The sequence below is a fragment of the Lithobates pipiens genome, unplaced genomic scaffold (assembly GCF_037356315.1).
Source record: "Lithobates pipiens isolate NorthernLeopardFrog02 unplaced genomic scaffold, aLitPip1_a1.2 Scaffold_27, whole genome shotgun sequence".
NCBI classification, from domain to species: domain Eukaryota; kingdom Metazoa; phylum Chordata; class Amphibia; order Anura; family Ranidae; genus Lithobates; species Lithobates pipiens.
In genome coordinates this window covers 20,687,721-20,704,036 of record NW_027507788.1, presented here as the reverse complement: position 1 = coordinate 20,704,036, position 16,316 = coordinate 20,687,721, and the positions used below count along the sequence as shown (strand labels likewise).

The following is a 16,316-nucleotide window of genomic DNA, read 5'->3' as shown; positions in this document are numbered from 1 at the left end:
ATACAACATATATGTGTCATTCTCTACAGCATTGAGGAGTGCCCACTGCTGGAGGAAAGAAACACAGCAAAAGGACCCATGCTGTGGAGCTACAAAAAACACAGTCACTTCCAGCGCTAATAGGTCTTCCAAGGTGTGGATTAACAGATATCAGATAAAATGGTGGTGTGAAAGGTATATATGGTATCTCAAAACTAGGTGGATGCTGCCTTACTCAGATGGGGTAATCCGAAAGGAACTACTAGAAAAACAGAAATGGAAGGCGTGCACACCTAATGCATTACCAAAGATAATTTATTAATAGGAAATTTTTGTATAAAAGTGGGTACTCACAAAATGCAACTGACAAAAGGCCATAAACACAGTGCATGGACATGCACAGAACACGGGGTACAGCTAAAATGTTTCGGGGGGCACACCTCCCCTTCCTCAGAGCTAGGCTAGTCTTGTACAGCATGGGCAAGCGCTTTTATATGGAATGGTGGAAAAATGGCTATGACCTGGCCACCATTGAGGATGCACACACCAAATATAGGCTGAAATACCCTGAGTTTGCCGGGAAGGTGAATTCCCAGCATGAATTGGGGTGTACCAAATATGATGGGAATGGCTCTGTCAAGGAAAATTTTGGTACTTGCCACCATTCTGATGTGACTTTTAACACTCGGTACATAAACAAGGCCTTCCCTAAGCGGATCATAGAAAAATATTGTGGTATTCTCAACCGAGATCCTAGTTATTCCAGAACACCTGAATGTAATTTTCCATAGACTCAAGAACTTAAGGGGACATGTGGTCCGAGCAGAGTCGGTAAACCCAAAACTGTGGCCAACCAATGTTGGAGAAGTTTATTTAACCAAAAGGGTAGCTTTAAGGCCCCATGAAGCCTGAAGCTACGTTGGAGGGGGAAAAAATCTATTATTTTCAATGGAGATGGTTCACATCTCCACTCCAAGTCGCTTGAAGCCGAACACCTGAAGCTCAAACAAGTTCTGGACCCTTTTTTGTCGCTCGAATCGGGCAGATTTGGGCATTTTTCTTCTTTTTACATTGGTGACCTTTTGCCCTGCACAAAATCGCGGCAAAAAACGCAGCAAAATTGCGGTAAAAAACGCTGCAAAATCACAGTAAAATTGCACGATTTTCTGCCTGAAAATGCTATGCTCAGGTGTGAATGGGTCCTAAGTGTGGTGTCCTCAACTGTGGAGAATGCCAATACATGTGGCATAGGAAAGGTAGGTTACAGGATGTAATGGCCAAACCCATGCCATTCGGCAATTCATCAATTGTGGTTCACAATTTGTAGTATATTGTCTGATATGCCCCTGTGGCCTTCTTAACATGGGCCGCACCATCCAAGCTTTATGCACACGGTTTGTGGAGCATCAAAGGAATATACTCAAAAGTGTCGACAACCATTCACTACCATTACATTTTTTGCATCAACATGATCATAAGCCCTTGTACACACGGTCGGAGAATCCGTCGGAATGTGTCCTATCGGACCGTGTTGTCGGATAATCCGACTGTGTGTGGTATGCATCGGACTGATTCCGTCGGAATATCCGTCGGACCCAATTTTCCAACTTGTTGGAAATATTTTCCGACCAACTGGTTCGATCGGACATACTCCGATCATGTGTAGAGAATTTTGATCGGACCAAGTGCCACGCATGCTCAGATCAAATTCCTACATCAAAGCTATTGGCTACTAGTCCCATCGTAACAAAATTACGTCATCACGTTTTGAATGATCGGATTTTTCGACAACTTAGTCCGACCCTGTATATGCAACAGTTTCGGACAAGATCCGACAGGCAAAATCCGATGGACAAAATCCAACGGATTTGGTTGGCAGAATGTCCGACCGTGTGTACAGGGGCTAAGGCTGCTTGGCTTGGAAGTTATGGGCGAGGATGCCGATACTGGCTGTTTTTCTTAAAGGACCCATCCTGCCCTGTGACCAGCTACAATTTGCCTAAATTTTTGATATAAACCAGAAGTACTGTACTAATCTTATATACAGATACATTTTCAAATTAAAAGTGAATAAATGCAAAAATACAAAGTGAACATACAAATAAAGTGCATATCAAAATTTTAGGACGCTTTGCATTCTCTTGCCACCAGAGTGAATTCCCATTGATATTAATACCTAATAATAAAAATAATATAATAATGCTGGTAGTCTAATTGGTTGCTGACTTAATTGACCCTAGTATATGTACACAAGCAGACCTTAGATTGTACGCTCCATGAGGGCAGGGACTGATGTGAATGTATAATATATATGTAAAGCGCTGTGTAAATTGTCAGCACTATATACAGTAAGTACCTGTAATAAAGTTTGAGGAATTGTTCTGTTTAAAAAAAAAAAAAAAACACTTTAAAAAAAATGTAGCTGTATATTTCTTGGTACTGCCATAACCTTCCACCAAACAACAACCCAAATTAAAATTCTCCTGCTCCTGAGAATCACAGCAATACCACATATGTGTATGTTAGTTGTTTGTACCCATAGTACAGAAACAATAATGCATATTTTGATTTTTAAACCTCCTTTAAACACACTGACACTGATACTAATTTTGAAAAAAATGCTGTAAAAAAATAAATATATTAACCTTGACCTTTGTTCCTGACCTTGAACCAAATACTAACCCCGGCACTGACTTACAGTAGATCAAACCTCGAGCTAGTAATTTATTTTATTTTTTAGTATCATTATTATTTTTTTATAAACACCTTTTTTTCTCTGCAAGGAGACAGAGAGATACGATATATATCTCTTTCCTCTATTCACAGAGAAAAAACACACGGGTGGTCTTCACGGTGACTGATCACTTTTTTTTTTTTGAAAGCCCATGGCGAGTGAAAACACACTCAAAAACTTCACCCGGTGCAAAAAAAAAAAAAATGTGCACACACATAAACAGTGAAACACAAAAAAGTGCAACAGGTACACAAGACCTCTAAAATCAGAGGGCCTTGCCCTGAATCCCCCGGAGTGTTAGGTTCTCACACTTACACTCAGTCCATCTGGCTGACACCAGACGGACCCCTTTCTCTGGAGGATCTGCCGAAACAGACCCACCCAAGTACTAAGTGGGGCTCCCCCGAAGGGAGACCCCATGAGAGAGGGTGAACTAAGCCAAAAGGCCATGTCCACCCCCTCCCAAGATTTTCGGTGCAGGTCCGAGGACCTGCAACCCTACTCATCACACAGTGCAAAACCGTGTACAACACAAAAATACAAAAAGTGACACACAAAGAAAATAAATAAAAAGAAAGTGAGGGATAAGGAAGTAGAGGGGAGTGAAAAGGTGGCCATTGCGCAATACCATGGCCAAGCCCTCCGGCCAGGAATAAAAAATACCTCCAGTCCCAGCCAAAAGGCCCAGCCCAAGAGGAAGGTGTTTAAAAAGCGTGTATATGGTGCAGTGACCATGGTGTCTTAAATCAAAGTTACCCTCACTCACAGTGATCTTCAGGTACCCCTGTACTGCCACTCCAGGAGCACATATAGGCTTTCAGAACCAACCCTGACCAATGACCCAGACCACAGCAGCCCCCACCCCAGACAGGAAGGCCTGAAGTTCTGAGATCTTGGTGAGAGCCCTTTACCATCAAGCTCTACCGTCGCTCCCATCACTCCTACCTAATTACATTCAGGAATTACTAATCGCTTCTCCCCCTCAGCTAGAGAGGAACTGGTGTTCCCTCACGAAAAACTGTCCGGAGCTAGAGCTACCCCAATCTAGACCAGAAGGCCAGGGACCCGACCCTCTGGATCAGACCCAGATGCAGCACCCAACCCCACCAGGAGCACCCTTCCGGATGGCTCAGAATCAACCCCGCTGACGCCAGCATGGACGCCCAGACCTGGGCCACTACCGAAACCGCCCTTCCAGGTGCAATGACACCATTGGATTTGCATCTGCCCTCCCCACACTCGGGAGTGACATACAGTAGGTGCCACCCATATTGCGTATCACCGTTGCGAGCTGTGCTTCTTGTGCTTGCCACCCCCCATAGGAATGTATTGGGGGCAGCTCACGAGAGGAGCTCGGTGCTGGCTCCCACGATGGGGCTCGCGGGTAACAGCGGCGAGATTGACACAATATTGGCGGCACCCACTGTAGCGCCTCCTCTGGCAACTGATAAGAACAGAAACTACACTTGATCTTAGCCAAAAGGCCAAGAAGCGATAACTGTTCACTATGATAGCCAATCAGAGGATATCATAGTAATCAGGTGACCCAGAAACTCGATTTTGAGGTCCCAATCTTTAGTACAGGACCCGGGACTCACAGTGAGATCCCGATCGCTGTGCTGGGAGCACACCATGTGGCACGCTCCCAGCACAAAGGGAGATATGCAAATATGCGGCCCCACAGAAGGAAAAAAAGCCCAGTCGAGTGGGGCCCCATATTTGCGTATGGTCGACGTGAAGGGGTTAACAATGAAAAATTGCTCATTAACCACTTCCCGACCAGCGCACAACGATGTACGTCGACAGCATGGCACGGGCAGGCATATTGGCGTACATGTACGTCCAATATTCGTTGCCGCCGTGCCATCGGGAGCACGCCGCCGGCGGCGCGCTCCCGTGCTGGTCGGGACCCCCGTGAGTCCGGTCGCGGGACCCGCGGACTCGACCGCCGCGGGCATCCCCGCGATCGTTTCACGGAGCGGCCGAATGGAGGAAATGCTGTATAAACAACATTTTCCCATTCTGCCTAGCAACTAGTGACGCTGATCTCTGCTCCATGTGATTGGAGCAGAGATCAGTGTTCACTAAATGAAAGCCCAACCCCCCCACAGTTAGTAACACACCCCTAGGAACACTTAACCCCTACACTGCCACCCACTGGTTAACCCTTTCACTGCCAGTGTCATTTACACAGGAATCACTGCATTTATATAGCAGTGATTACTGTATAAATGACAATGGTCCCAAAAATGTGTCAAAAATGTCCGATGGGTCCCCGACAATGTCGCAGTCACAATAAAAATCGCAGATCGCCGCCATTACTAGTAAAAAAAAAAATAATAAAAAATGATTAATAAAAATGCTATAAAACTATCCCTATTTTGTAAACGCTATAACTTTTGCGCAAGCCAATCAATAATCGCTTATTGCGATTTTTTTTACCAAAAATATGTAGAAGAATACGTATCGGCCTAAATTGAGGGAAAAAAAAGTTTTTTTATATATTTTTGGGGGATATTTATTATAACAAAAAGTAAAAAATAATGCGTTTTTTTCAAAATTGTCGCTCTATTTTTGTTTATAGCGCAAAAAATAAAAACCGCAGGGGTGATCAAATACCACCAAAAGAAAGCTCTATTTGTGGGAAAAAAAGGACGTCAATTTTGTTTGGGAGCCACGTCGCACGACCGCGCAATTGTCAGTTAAAGCGACGCAGTGCCGAATCGCAAAAAGTGGTCTGGTCTTTGACCAGCAAATTGGTCCGGTCTGAAAGTGGTTAAAGTGGCGAAGGGCATACAGTATATAATAAATGTATCATTGATCATGAAAACCATAGTGAAAGAGAAAATATATATTCATACCATTATTTGATAAAATTAAAATGAGAAAATAAATACCGTACTTAAACTGATAAAATATTTATATATAGTAAAATATAATAGAAAAGAATACATAAATGCTAATGCTATGTAAATCTATATTCCATAAAGCTCTGAAATTTTTCTTACAGACCTTTTGAAATGAGGAACAGAATTGTCACCAGCCATATCCCGAGACGTCCATCTTTTCTTGGCCACATCCTGAAACTGATAACGACTTGTGAACAATCACTGCTAATTAAATGCTAATTAAATGCATTTACAATCAAATTGAATTTTTTAAGATAGTGAAAGCTTTCGACTATACATAGCTATCAATTTTTCTTTTGCTTTATTTAACATTTGACCACTTTAATTCTAAATGTTATTAGATTGGTACTCACTTTTCTGATGAGTTGACCAGTCAGCACTTTCTCCTGCTCCTTGCAATCCTAAATTGTAAATCTTAAATTGTAATGATTTCAACAAGCTTCTTTCCTTATATAGTTTTAGAGCTTATGATTAATTTGTGGTGTTTTATTACTGTTCAAGTATTCATCCAATTTCCATGCTTCCTGTTTTATCTGTTTTATCTGAAGTTCCCTATATTGTGTGATGTCTGTGACGTTTGCTTGGTCTAGGGGGATTTCAAGGGCATTCTCTAAAAGAGGAAAGCTAAAAAGTAAATATGGGTGTAACATGGTATAAAAGGTGGACTTATAATTCTACACAATTAGAAGAAAATAAATGAGATCCCTTTTTTGAACATTCTCAAATTTTACTGCAATCCACAGACAATTAAATTCATAAGTTAAATATTCAGCTTAAGAATATAAGATGCATGTGAGATATTAATACAATATACCACTTTATGAAATAAAACACGCCTTTTTCGACTATACCTCAATCTACTCAACCCGATATCAAAAGTTTATTAACCGCTTCAGTCCCGGAAGATTTTAATCCCACTGATCACCAATGTAAGGGGCATGCGTCCCACTGATCACCAATGTAAGGAACATTCTTCCCACTGATCACCAATGTAAGGAGCATTCTTCTCACTGATCACCAATGTAAGGACCATTCTTCCCACTGATCACCAATGTAAGGAACATTCTTCTCACTGATCACCAATGTAAGGGACATTCTTCCCACTGATCACCAATGTAAGGAACATTCTTCTCACTGATCACCAATGTAAGGAACATTCTTCTCACTGATCACCAATGTAAGGAACATTCTTCTCACTGATCACCAATGTAAGAAGCATTCTTCTCACTGATCACCAATGTAAGGACCATTCTTCCCACTGACCACCAATGTAAGGAACATTCTTCCCACTGATCACCAATGTAAGGAACATTCTTCCCACTGATCACCAATGTAAGGAGCATTCTTCTCACTGATCACCAATGTAAGGAACATTCTTCTCACTGATCACCAATGTAAGGAACATTCTTCCCACTGATCACCAATGTAAGGAGCATTCTTCTCACTGATCACCAATGTAAGGGACATTCTTCCCACTGACCACCAATGTAAGGAACATTCTTCCCACTGACCACCAATGTAAGGAACATTCTTCCCACTGATCACCAATGTAAGGAACATTCTTCCCACTGATCACCAATGTAAGGAGCATTCTTCTCACTGATCACCAATGTAAGGAACATTCTTCTCACTGATCACCAATGTAAGGAGCATTCTTCTCACTGATCACCAATGTAAGGACCATTCTTCCCACTGATCACCAATGTAAGGAACATTCTTCTCACTGATCACCAATGTAAGGAACATTCTTCTCACTGATCACCAATGTAAGGGACATTCTTCCCACTGACCACCAATGTAAGGAACATTCTTCCCACTGACCACCAATGTAAGGAACATTCTTCCCACTGATCACCAATGTAAGGAACATTCTTCCCACTGATCACCAATGTAAGGAGCATTCTTCTCACTGATCACCAATGTAAGGAACATTCTTCTCACTGATCACCAATGTAAGGGACATTATTCCCACTGATCACCAATGTAAGGAACATTCTTCCCACTGATCACCAATGTAAGGAACATTCTTCCCACTGATCACCAATGTAAGGAACATTCTTCCCACTGATCACCAATGTAAGGAGCATTCTTCTCACTGATCACCAATGTAAGGAACATTCTTCTCACTGATCACCAATGTAAGGAGCATTCTTCTCACTGATCACCAATGTAAGGGACATTCTTCCCACTGATCACCAATGTAAGGAACATTCTTCCCACTGATCACCAATGTAAGGGACATTCTTCCCACTGATCAATGTAAGGAATATACTTCCCACTGACCACCAACGTAAGCAACATTCTTCCCACTGATCACCAATGTAAGGGTGATTCTTCCCATTGGTCACCAAGCTTAAGACCTGACACATATTTCAAGGATTTCTTCTTGTTAAAAAATAAATAAATAAATAAATAAATGAGAAGGGTTGCTCTAGAGATTCATTAGCACAGACCTGCAGCAATCTTACCGGTCTGTTCACCAGCATTACTGGCTACTCATGTACATGAATGCAGCTGCTAATGACAGTCACACCAGCAGTCCATATAACTGCACATGCATTTCAGCCAGCAACAAATCAACATAAAATTATAAAGTGAGCGACCCACAGCTGCTGCAGAACGGCTCACATAACAAAGCTCTGACTTTTTTGCGATACGGCACTGCGGCGCTTTAACTGACAATTGAGCGGTCCTGTGACGTCGCACCCAAGCAAAATTAACGCCTTTTTTCTCCACAATAAAGATTTCTTTTGGTGGTATTTGATCACCCCTGCGGTTTTTATTTTTTGCGCTATAAACAAATAAAGAGCGACAATTTTGAAAAAGAAAAAAGCAATATTTTTTACTTGTTGCTATAATAAATATCGCCCAAAAATATGTAAAAAAACTAATTTTCTTTCTCAATTTAGGCCGATATGTATTCTTCTACATATTTTTGGTAAAAAAATCAAAAAAAAATCGTAATAAGCGCATATTGATTGGTTTGCGCAAAATTTACAGCGTCTACAAAATAGGGGAAAGTTTTATGGCATTTTTATTATTAAAATTTTTATTAGTAATGGCAGTGATCTGCGACATTGTGGGGGACACATCGGACATTTTTGACACTATTTTGGGACCATTGGCATTTATACAGCGATCAGTGCTATAAAAATGCACTGATTACTGTGTAAATGCCACTGGCAGGGAAGGGGTTAAACACTAGGGGGCAATCAAGGGGTCACGTGTGTCCTAGGGAGTGATTCTAATTGTGAGGGGATAGGCTACCACTGACATGACAGCAATCACTGCTCCCGATGACAAGGAGAAGTAGACCTCTGTCATGTCACTAGGCAGATCGGGGAAATGCTTTGCTTACATAGGCATCTCCCCATTCGGCGGCTCCGTGACACGATCGCCAGGACACTGGCGGACATCGAGTCCGCAGGTCCTGCAGACACAGTCACTTTGTACGTGTCGGGCACCCACTAGCCCCACCAGTTAAAGGGGACGTACATGTACGCCCATTTGCCTACCGCTACAATTGTGCCGACGTATATCGGCGTGCAGCGGATGGACCTGTCAGAGAGTCCACTCTCCCCTATGGGGGAATCGGATGATTGATTACGGACCGCCTGCCTGTTTTCATCAGATCCAATCTGCCAGACGGCTGGAAAATAAGAAGTCTGGATTTTGCGGAGCGGATCGGGGCAGATTGGATGTCAGCGGATGTGTCTCCACTGACATCGGACGCTACATAGAGCTGCATGGAGCAACCGTTCAGATCCGCTTGAAAAAAGGATCTGAGTGAAAGGGGCTAGATTCTCTCATTTCAATACTATTTCATAACCTATTGACTTCAATTTTTACAATGTATCACTTACTGTATATTTGATATGCAATATTCTTTTGTACCACCATATTTTCCTAATAAAAAAGCTTATATACAAAACAAAGAAAGAAAGTATAACTAAAGGAAAAACTTTTATTTCGTTTTGAAAAGGGTGGAGATGAATTAGAACACCTGTCCCTTTTTATTGCTTTCTGTGCCCCCCGTTAGGGAGCTTCACCCTCACTATTTGTCCTGTTTACCATTATCATTAAATATTCAAATTTTGGATTGTCCCCAGAAAAGTAAAAGAGGGGAAATCTTCCAATGGGGACACTAGTTCTGGTGACCTGGGGGGTTCCCAATAGATTCCCTTAATTTGCAGATATTTCCTCTCACTTCCTGTTTGTGGCTATGGGACAGGAAGTGAAGGGAACTCTCCCCAATAGGACACAGATGGCAAAAAATAAATTGACAGGGGTTATGATCTTTCGTAACCACTTGTGGGCTGCCCTCCCCCCGCCCCCCGTAAATTTACTGCAGCAGGGTGGCCACTCTGTGTCAGATCCCATACTTAGTGCCTGATCTGACACTTTGCATGCGCCAATCTGCTTCCGCTGTGATTACGCACAGCGAGAGGCCAGTGGCGGGTACCACAGAATCAATGTCCAAGACACCAGCAGATTACACAGGATTTTTTTGTTTATAGCGCAAAAAATAAAAACCGCAGAGGGGATGAAATACCACCAAAAGAAATCTCTATTTGTGGGAAAAAAAAAGGACATCATACATTTTATTTGGGTACAGCGTCGCACGACCGCACAATTGTCAGTTAAAGTAACGCAGTGCCGCATTGCAAAAAATGGCCTGGTCTTGAATGGGGGTAAATCTTCTGGAGCTGAGGTGGTTAAGGTGGAACTGTCAGTGTAGAAATACAGGAACTGACATGTTCTGAATGCTGTTGGCTCTAGAGTGTCCTTCTGCTTGGCTTTAGTAACAGGATATAGAAAAGAACACAATAGAAGTTTATTTGTCTGGAGTTTCTTTTTTATGTCTGATATTGTAACATTAACACCTAATACAAAGAAAAAAAAAGAAAAAAAGCAGAACCCTTTTCCTTACTAAACAATATTCAGTACTCATTGCAACATGTTGATAAAACTGTTATATACGAGGATATATACCCTGTATCCTCTTCTTTATGAATTATTTTACTTTTTTCTCCACAAATATTTTGTTGCAGGAAAAATAAAAATAAAAAAAAATTAAAATAAAAAGGAGCACAAGAATGTAAAATAGAAGGAAAAAGGAAAAGGAGAGAAAAGTCCTTAATAAATCACCGGGACCAGATGGCTTGCACCCGAGGGTACTTAGGGAACTCAGTCAAGTAATTGCCAGACCATTGTTCCTAATTTTTACTGACAGTCTACTGACTGGAATGGTACCAGCTGATTGGAGAAAAGCCAATGTAGCACCAATATTTAAAAAGGGTTCAAAATGCATCCCTGGGAATTACAGACCAGTTAGCCTAACATCAATAGTATGTAAACTCTTGGAGGGGATGATAAGGGACTATATATAAGATTTTAGTAATGAGAACGGTATCATTAGCAGTAATCAGCATGGATTCATGAAGAATTGTTCTTGCCAAACCAATCTACTAACCTTCAATGAGGAGGTGAGTTGCCATCTAGATAAAGGAAGGCCCGTAGATGTGGTGTATCTGGATTTTGCAAAAGCATTTGACACAGTTTCCCATAAACGTTTACTGTACAAAATAAGGTCCGTTGGCATGGACCATAGGGTGAGTACATGGATTGAAAACTGGCTACAAGGGTGGTGATAAATGGGGAGTACTCGGAATGATCAGGGATGGGTAGTGGGGTCCCCCAGGGTCCTGTGCTGGGACCAATCCTATTTAATTTGTTCGTAAACATCCTGGAGGATGGGGTAAACAGTTCAATCCCTGTATTTGCGCATGATACTAAGCTAAGCAGGGCAATAACTTCTCCGCAGGATGTGGAAACTTTGCAAAAAGATCTGAAAAAATGAATGGGGTGGGCAACTACATGGCAAATGAGGTTTAATGTAGAAAAATTTTAAATAATGTATTTGGGTGGCAAAAATATAAATGCAATCTATACACTAGGGGGAGAACCTCTGGGGGAATCTAGGATGGAAAAGGACCTGCAGGTCCTAGTAGATGAAAGGCACAGCAATGGCATGCAGTGCCAAGCTGCTGCTAACAACACAAACAGAATATTGGCATGAATTAAAAAAGGGATTAATTCCAGAGATAAAACGATAATTTTCCCGTTCTACAAGACTCTGGTCTGGCCGCACCTGGAGTATGCTGTCCAGTTCTGGGCACCAGTCCTCAGGAAGGATGTAGTGGAAATGAAGCGAGTACAAAGAAGGGCAAATAAGCTAATAAAGGGTCTGGAGGATATTAGTTATGAAGAAAGGTTGTGAGCACTGAACTTATTCTCTCTGGAGAAGAGACGCTTGAGAGGGGGGATATGATTTCAATATACAAATACCGGACTGGTGACCCCACAATAGGGATAAAACTTTTTTGCAGAAGGGAGTTCATATATGGACCTACACTCAGAAATAAATATTTTGAAACTGTATATCTATAAATGTTGTTACGCTCATTGAATGGGTACCATTGGAGTATGTTATTTTGTAATTCTAATGCTATTGTGATATATTGTTGATCCATATCTTTCTATTGTTTCTAGTCTATCCACAAAATGTACCTTAAACACCTGAGGAAGCTCAGATAAGCGAAACATGTCGAGTGGTATACTCTGAGTGATAATTGTTTTTCCTTTTGCTCTACTGTACAATATGGATGTGGATAACAATTTTAATAGATTGTAAATATTGCTTTGTATTTTTGTAAATGAAATAAAAAAAGTTGTTATTTTATGATACATACTCTGTGAATATCTACCTACCATACATTATCAAGCACCTTTAAAGTCCCAGGGTCTTGCCTACCCCTTTGTCCCCCTCTTTAACATTATTTACTTAGGGATGTGGTGCTAAGTTTCTCTGCCCTCTCTGTTTTGTCTAACCTACTATGTAACCTATGTAATTATGTACGAGAAGAGTAAAAGAAAGGAAAAGAAATTGCCAATAATTTCCACTGAGGTATGGGAAGTAATATACTGTAAGTGTGTCACTGACTGATTTTATTTTTACAAGAATTTATAACTTGCTATTAAAAAAAACAAAAAAGAACAGTAAATGATGAATTATCGAAGGGAAAGAACTGTATGTACTTTATTTCTTTATTACACAGGATTATCTCTGTGTTAAATCTGAACTCAAGGAAGATATAAAAGTGACAAATGAATATAACAATGTATTTATTAATATGTCCTTTAAAAGGCATTCCAATTATAATATGATTACTGTACTTAAAGAGGAACTTGAGTATGGGGGGGCGTGACCGGAAGCGGACCTGCATGGACGCTTGCTGAGGTAGCTCTCTCATCAGCCCAGCTACACAGGCACAAAAGGGGGACAATCCGCACCCATTCGATGGGGAGATCGAGGGCCACCCGATCCACGACTAGCAGGGGACCCTCCGCCGTCCCTCCGGGGCCCGCAGCGGACCTCCGGACGTACTTTTCGCCGCCAGACGCTCCGGCCGGCGGGCCTCCCAAGATGGCGCCGACCGCGCCGGAGGCGACGCGCCAGGCCCCATCCCCGGCCTCGAGTATGAGGAGCGGACATCAAGCGGAGATCGGGGCGGACGGGACGCCTCCTCCATCCAGCGCAGCCGACCGGACCCCCGCAGCGGTGAGTGACACCCCGCTCCCGCCCGTGTATCAGCCCACCAGCCTAGGCCCGAGGCCTACTGCGAGGCCCCTCAATCCGGGCGCATGTGAACCCATCCCCCCACGGAATACAGAGCAGCGCGCGGCCCTGAGGGATCTGAGCCCGCTGCGCTGGGGCCAGAGGTCCCCTCCACGCAGGGCGGCCAACTGGGAGCAGGACAGCGGGGAGGCCTGGGGGATGGCAGGAGGCCGCACCAGGCTGGATCAGAACTCGGGGTACCTGGAGCATGAACCCCCTTCCCCTCCTACGGACACGCAATGCACGGGGAACCTCCCTAGGCTGCTGCGGGCGACATCGGACCCCCTCCTCCCCACTAGTTCACTGGGGTCCCCCCCTTCCATTGAGGACACTGACTTCCCAGCCCTCCCCCCTCCGGGAGACCCACTGCCATGGCCTCGGCGGGGACGTGGGGGAGTGGCGGAGCCCCGAATGGACGTAGGGGTCCGGTCCCCACCACCCAAGTCCCAGAGACTGTCCTCCACGTGGGCTCCTGGCCCACAGCGACACCGGAGTGGCTCCCCGGCCCCTGTCGGCTGTAGAACAGGCTTGGACCCGTATCGGGAAGTGAGGCAGGCCCGCACGACACCCCTGAAGTCACCACCTCCTCAGCCCGGGGTGTGGGACTCTCACATCGGGCCCCCCCCAGACTCACGGGAGGCACACGGACCCCATGGTTCTCCACAGCCGCCCCTTCTGATTCCTACTGGGGATGACCCTGGAGGGCCCCCCCCGCCCCTACACCCGCAGTGGCAGCAATACCTACAAGCAATCCCCACTAAGGAGGACTTTAAGCAATTGATAGAAGATGTTAAATCAACCTGTCGCTCGGAAATACAAATGTTGCACTCCGGTCTCAAGCACTTAGCGGATCGGGTCGAGATGGCCGAGGAGGAGATACAGGAAACTAAAATCGCGATCCACAGGACCCAAGTACAAGGGGCCGACCATCGAATGCTTCTGAGGGACATGCAGCGTCATGTGGAGGACCTGGATAATAGGGGGCGTCGGCATAACATACGGGTGAGGGGGATTCCAGAGGCGGACGGACCGGAAGATCTCCAGATTATCCTGCAAGAAATATTTAATAACCTTCTTGGGGAACCCCCCACCCAGTTTATTGAAATGGACAGAGCTCACAGGGCATTGCGCTCTAAAGGCGCGACTTCTACCCCCAGGGATGTCATCTGTAGAATCACTTCGTTCCACATCAAAGAGGACATAATGAGACAAGCCCGCCTGGTCCGGGTGGTGAACTTTCGCGACATCCAAGTCCAGCTCTTCCCAGACCTATCCTGGCTCACACTGCAGAAGCGCAGATTGCTTCAACCGTTGCTCCGCACGTTGCAGGACGCCCATATCCCGTACCGCTGGGGATATCCGTTCGCTCTCACAGCCAAACATCAAGGCAAGACAGCAACCTTGCGGTACCCGGAGGATCTCCACTCCTTTTGTGAGGATCTGGGGCTTCATCCCCCCCAGTTGCCGGACTGGGATCTCGTGGCTGCCCAGCCTTCCGCACCCGCCCTGTGGCAGAAGGTCCCCTCCCGCCAACGCCCTCACAACCGGGAGGCACCTAAGAAAACGGCCCGCCAAGGAAAGGGCTGAGGCTATGTAAGGCGGCAATCTTTGTGTACTCTCTTTTTTCTCCTTTTTTGATCCCGTAGGCCCGCGGGGCGCAAGGGATCGTGGCCCGTTTTGTTTGTTGGTTGGCCGATGGACTGATGTCCGGACTCTCCGAACTTGCCCTTTTTTTTTTTTTTTTTCAGCCCCAAGAGTTTCCGTTTTTTATTTGTTTTTTTTTCTCCCCCTATTAAGTGCCTTCATGTTGAGTTATGTTTTTCTTAAGGCTGATGTATCTGAGAGATTGAGATCATGGGTTCTTCTCAGTCTCTGAGTCATCCCCCCTTCTACCCGGATGCATTGGTGTTACATCCGGGATTTTGGGAACTGCCTGGCGACTGTTGTCGCAGGGGCGTTTCCTCAGCTCCCCCCCACCTTATGTCAACGGCCTTATCTACGCCTCCTGATGGGGGGGGCTGGACTCCCATGCGGCCGCCAGGCCCGACCCACGGGTTCGGGTTCTGGTGGCCCCCTGGGAATCCGATTGGACCTGAGCGATCTGCCTGTTCATGGTCTCCTATGGCTTAATTTTGTAATGTACAGTGGTTGTCTATTTGCTGTGTATACCTTTATTTGCGATACTAACTTCTTCTCTCTCTCTCCTTTTCTACTTTTCCTTTTCCCTCTCCCCTCCCTGTTCTCTCACCGTGTCGTGGCAGGTGGGCAACGTGGAGCCCTTTCTCCGGAACGAGCAACCTCCTGGCTCCTGGCGGTCGTCCTACAAGGTGGAATATGGGTAAGTCCCCGCTTATACTGTTACCCCCCTGACATGACTAATGGCTAAGATTTTATCCCTTAATGTCCATGGACTGAATTCTAACGGGAAACGGCATCTGGCACTTAGGGAATTCAGGCAGTCAGGAGCGGATATAGTCTTTGTCCAGGAGACACACTTTGATAAGGGGGGGTCCTTTGCTTTCGCCTCTAGATATTTTTCCTTAGCTTACCTATCCTCGGGCCCTCACAGGAAGGCCGGCGTGGCCATCCTGATACGTCGCGGAGCCCCATTTACCTACCTCGATCACTATGGTGATCCCGGGGGAGGCTTCTTGATTCTTAAGGGCAAATGGGGTTCACAGCCGATCACTCTATGCACCCTGTACGTCCCCAATGTCCGCCAACATAGCTTTCTTTCCAAACTCCTGTCCCGTCTGTTCAAGTCGGATCATGGTTACTTAGTGGTGGGGGGTGATTTTAACCTGGCTCACTCCGCCATTGCGGACCATTTGGCGACAACGACCCGACCTCCCTCTGCTAAAGCTCTTAGGGAGTCGAAACTTTTCCGCCAGCTGACCCGTAGGCACGCTCTTTTTGACGTCTGGCGGGCCCTTCACCCGGCGGACCGCCAGTACACGTTCTACTCGGCCCCGCACCAGTTGCACTCCCGCATAGACTACTTCTTTACTAACAATTC

The 16,316-nt window shown here is 44.9% G+C and overlaps 1 protein-coding gene and 1 non-coding gene across 2 annotated transcripts in view; both read right to left on the bottom strand.

The window, feature by feature from the left end:
• The window catches only part of LOC143933375 (uncharacterized), an 85,655-nt gene that overhangs the window by 33,513 nt on the left and 35,826 nt on the right, over positions 1-16,316 (bottom strand). Inside the window, exon 10 of the mRNA XM_077456243.1 lies at positions 5,726-5,837. Coding sequence (XP_077312369.1) covers positions 5,726-5,837 — 112 coding nt within the window. The remainder of the gene's footprint in view (positions 1-5,725; positions 5,838-16,316) is intronic.
• LOC143934662 (U2 spliceosomal RNA) lies at positions 4,015-4,209 on the bottom strand. The gene has a single exon (XR_013263325.1). It is a non-coding gene; the product is annotated as a U2 spliceosomal RNA (small nuclear RNA).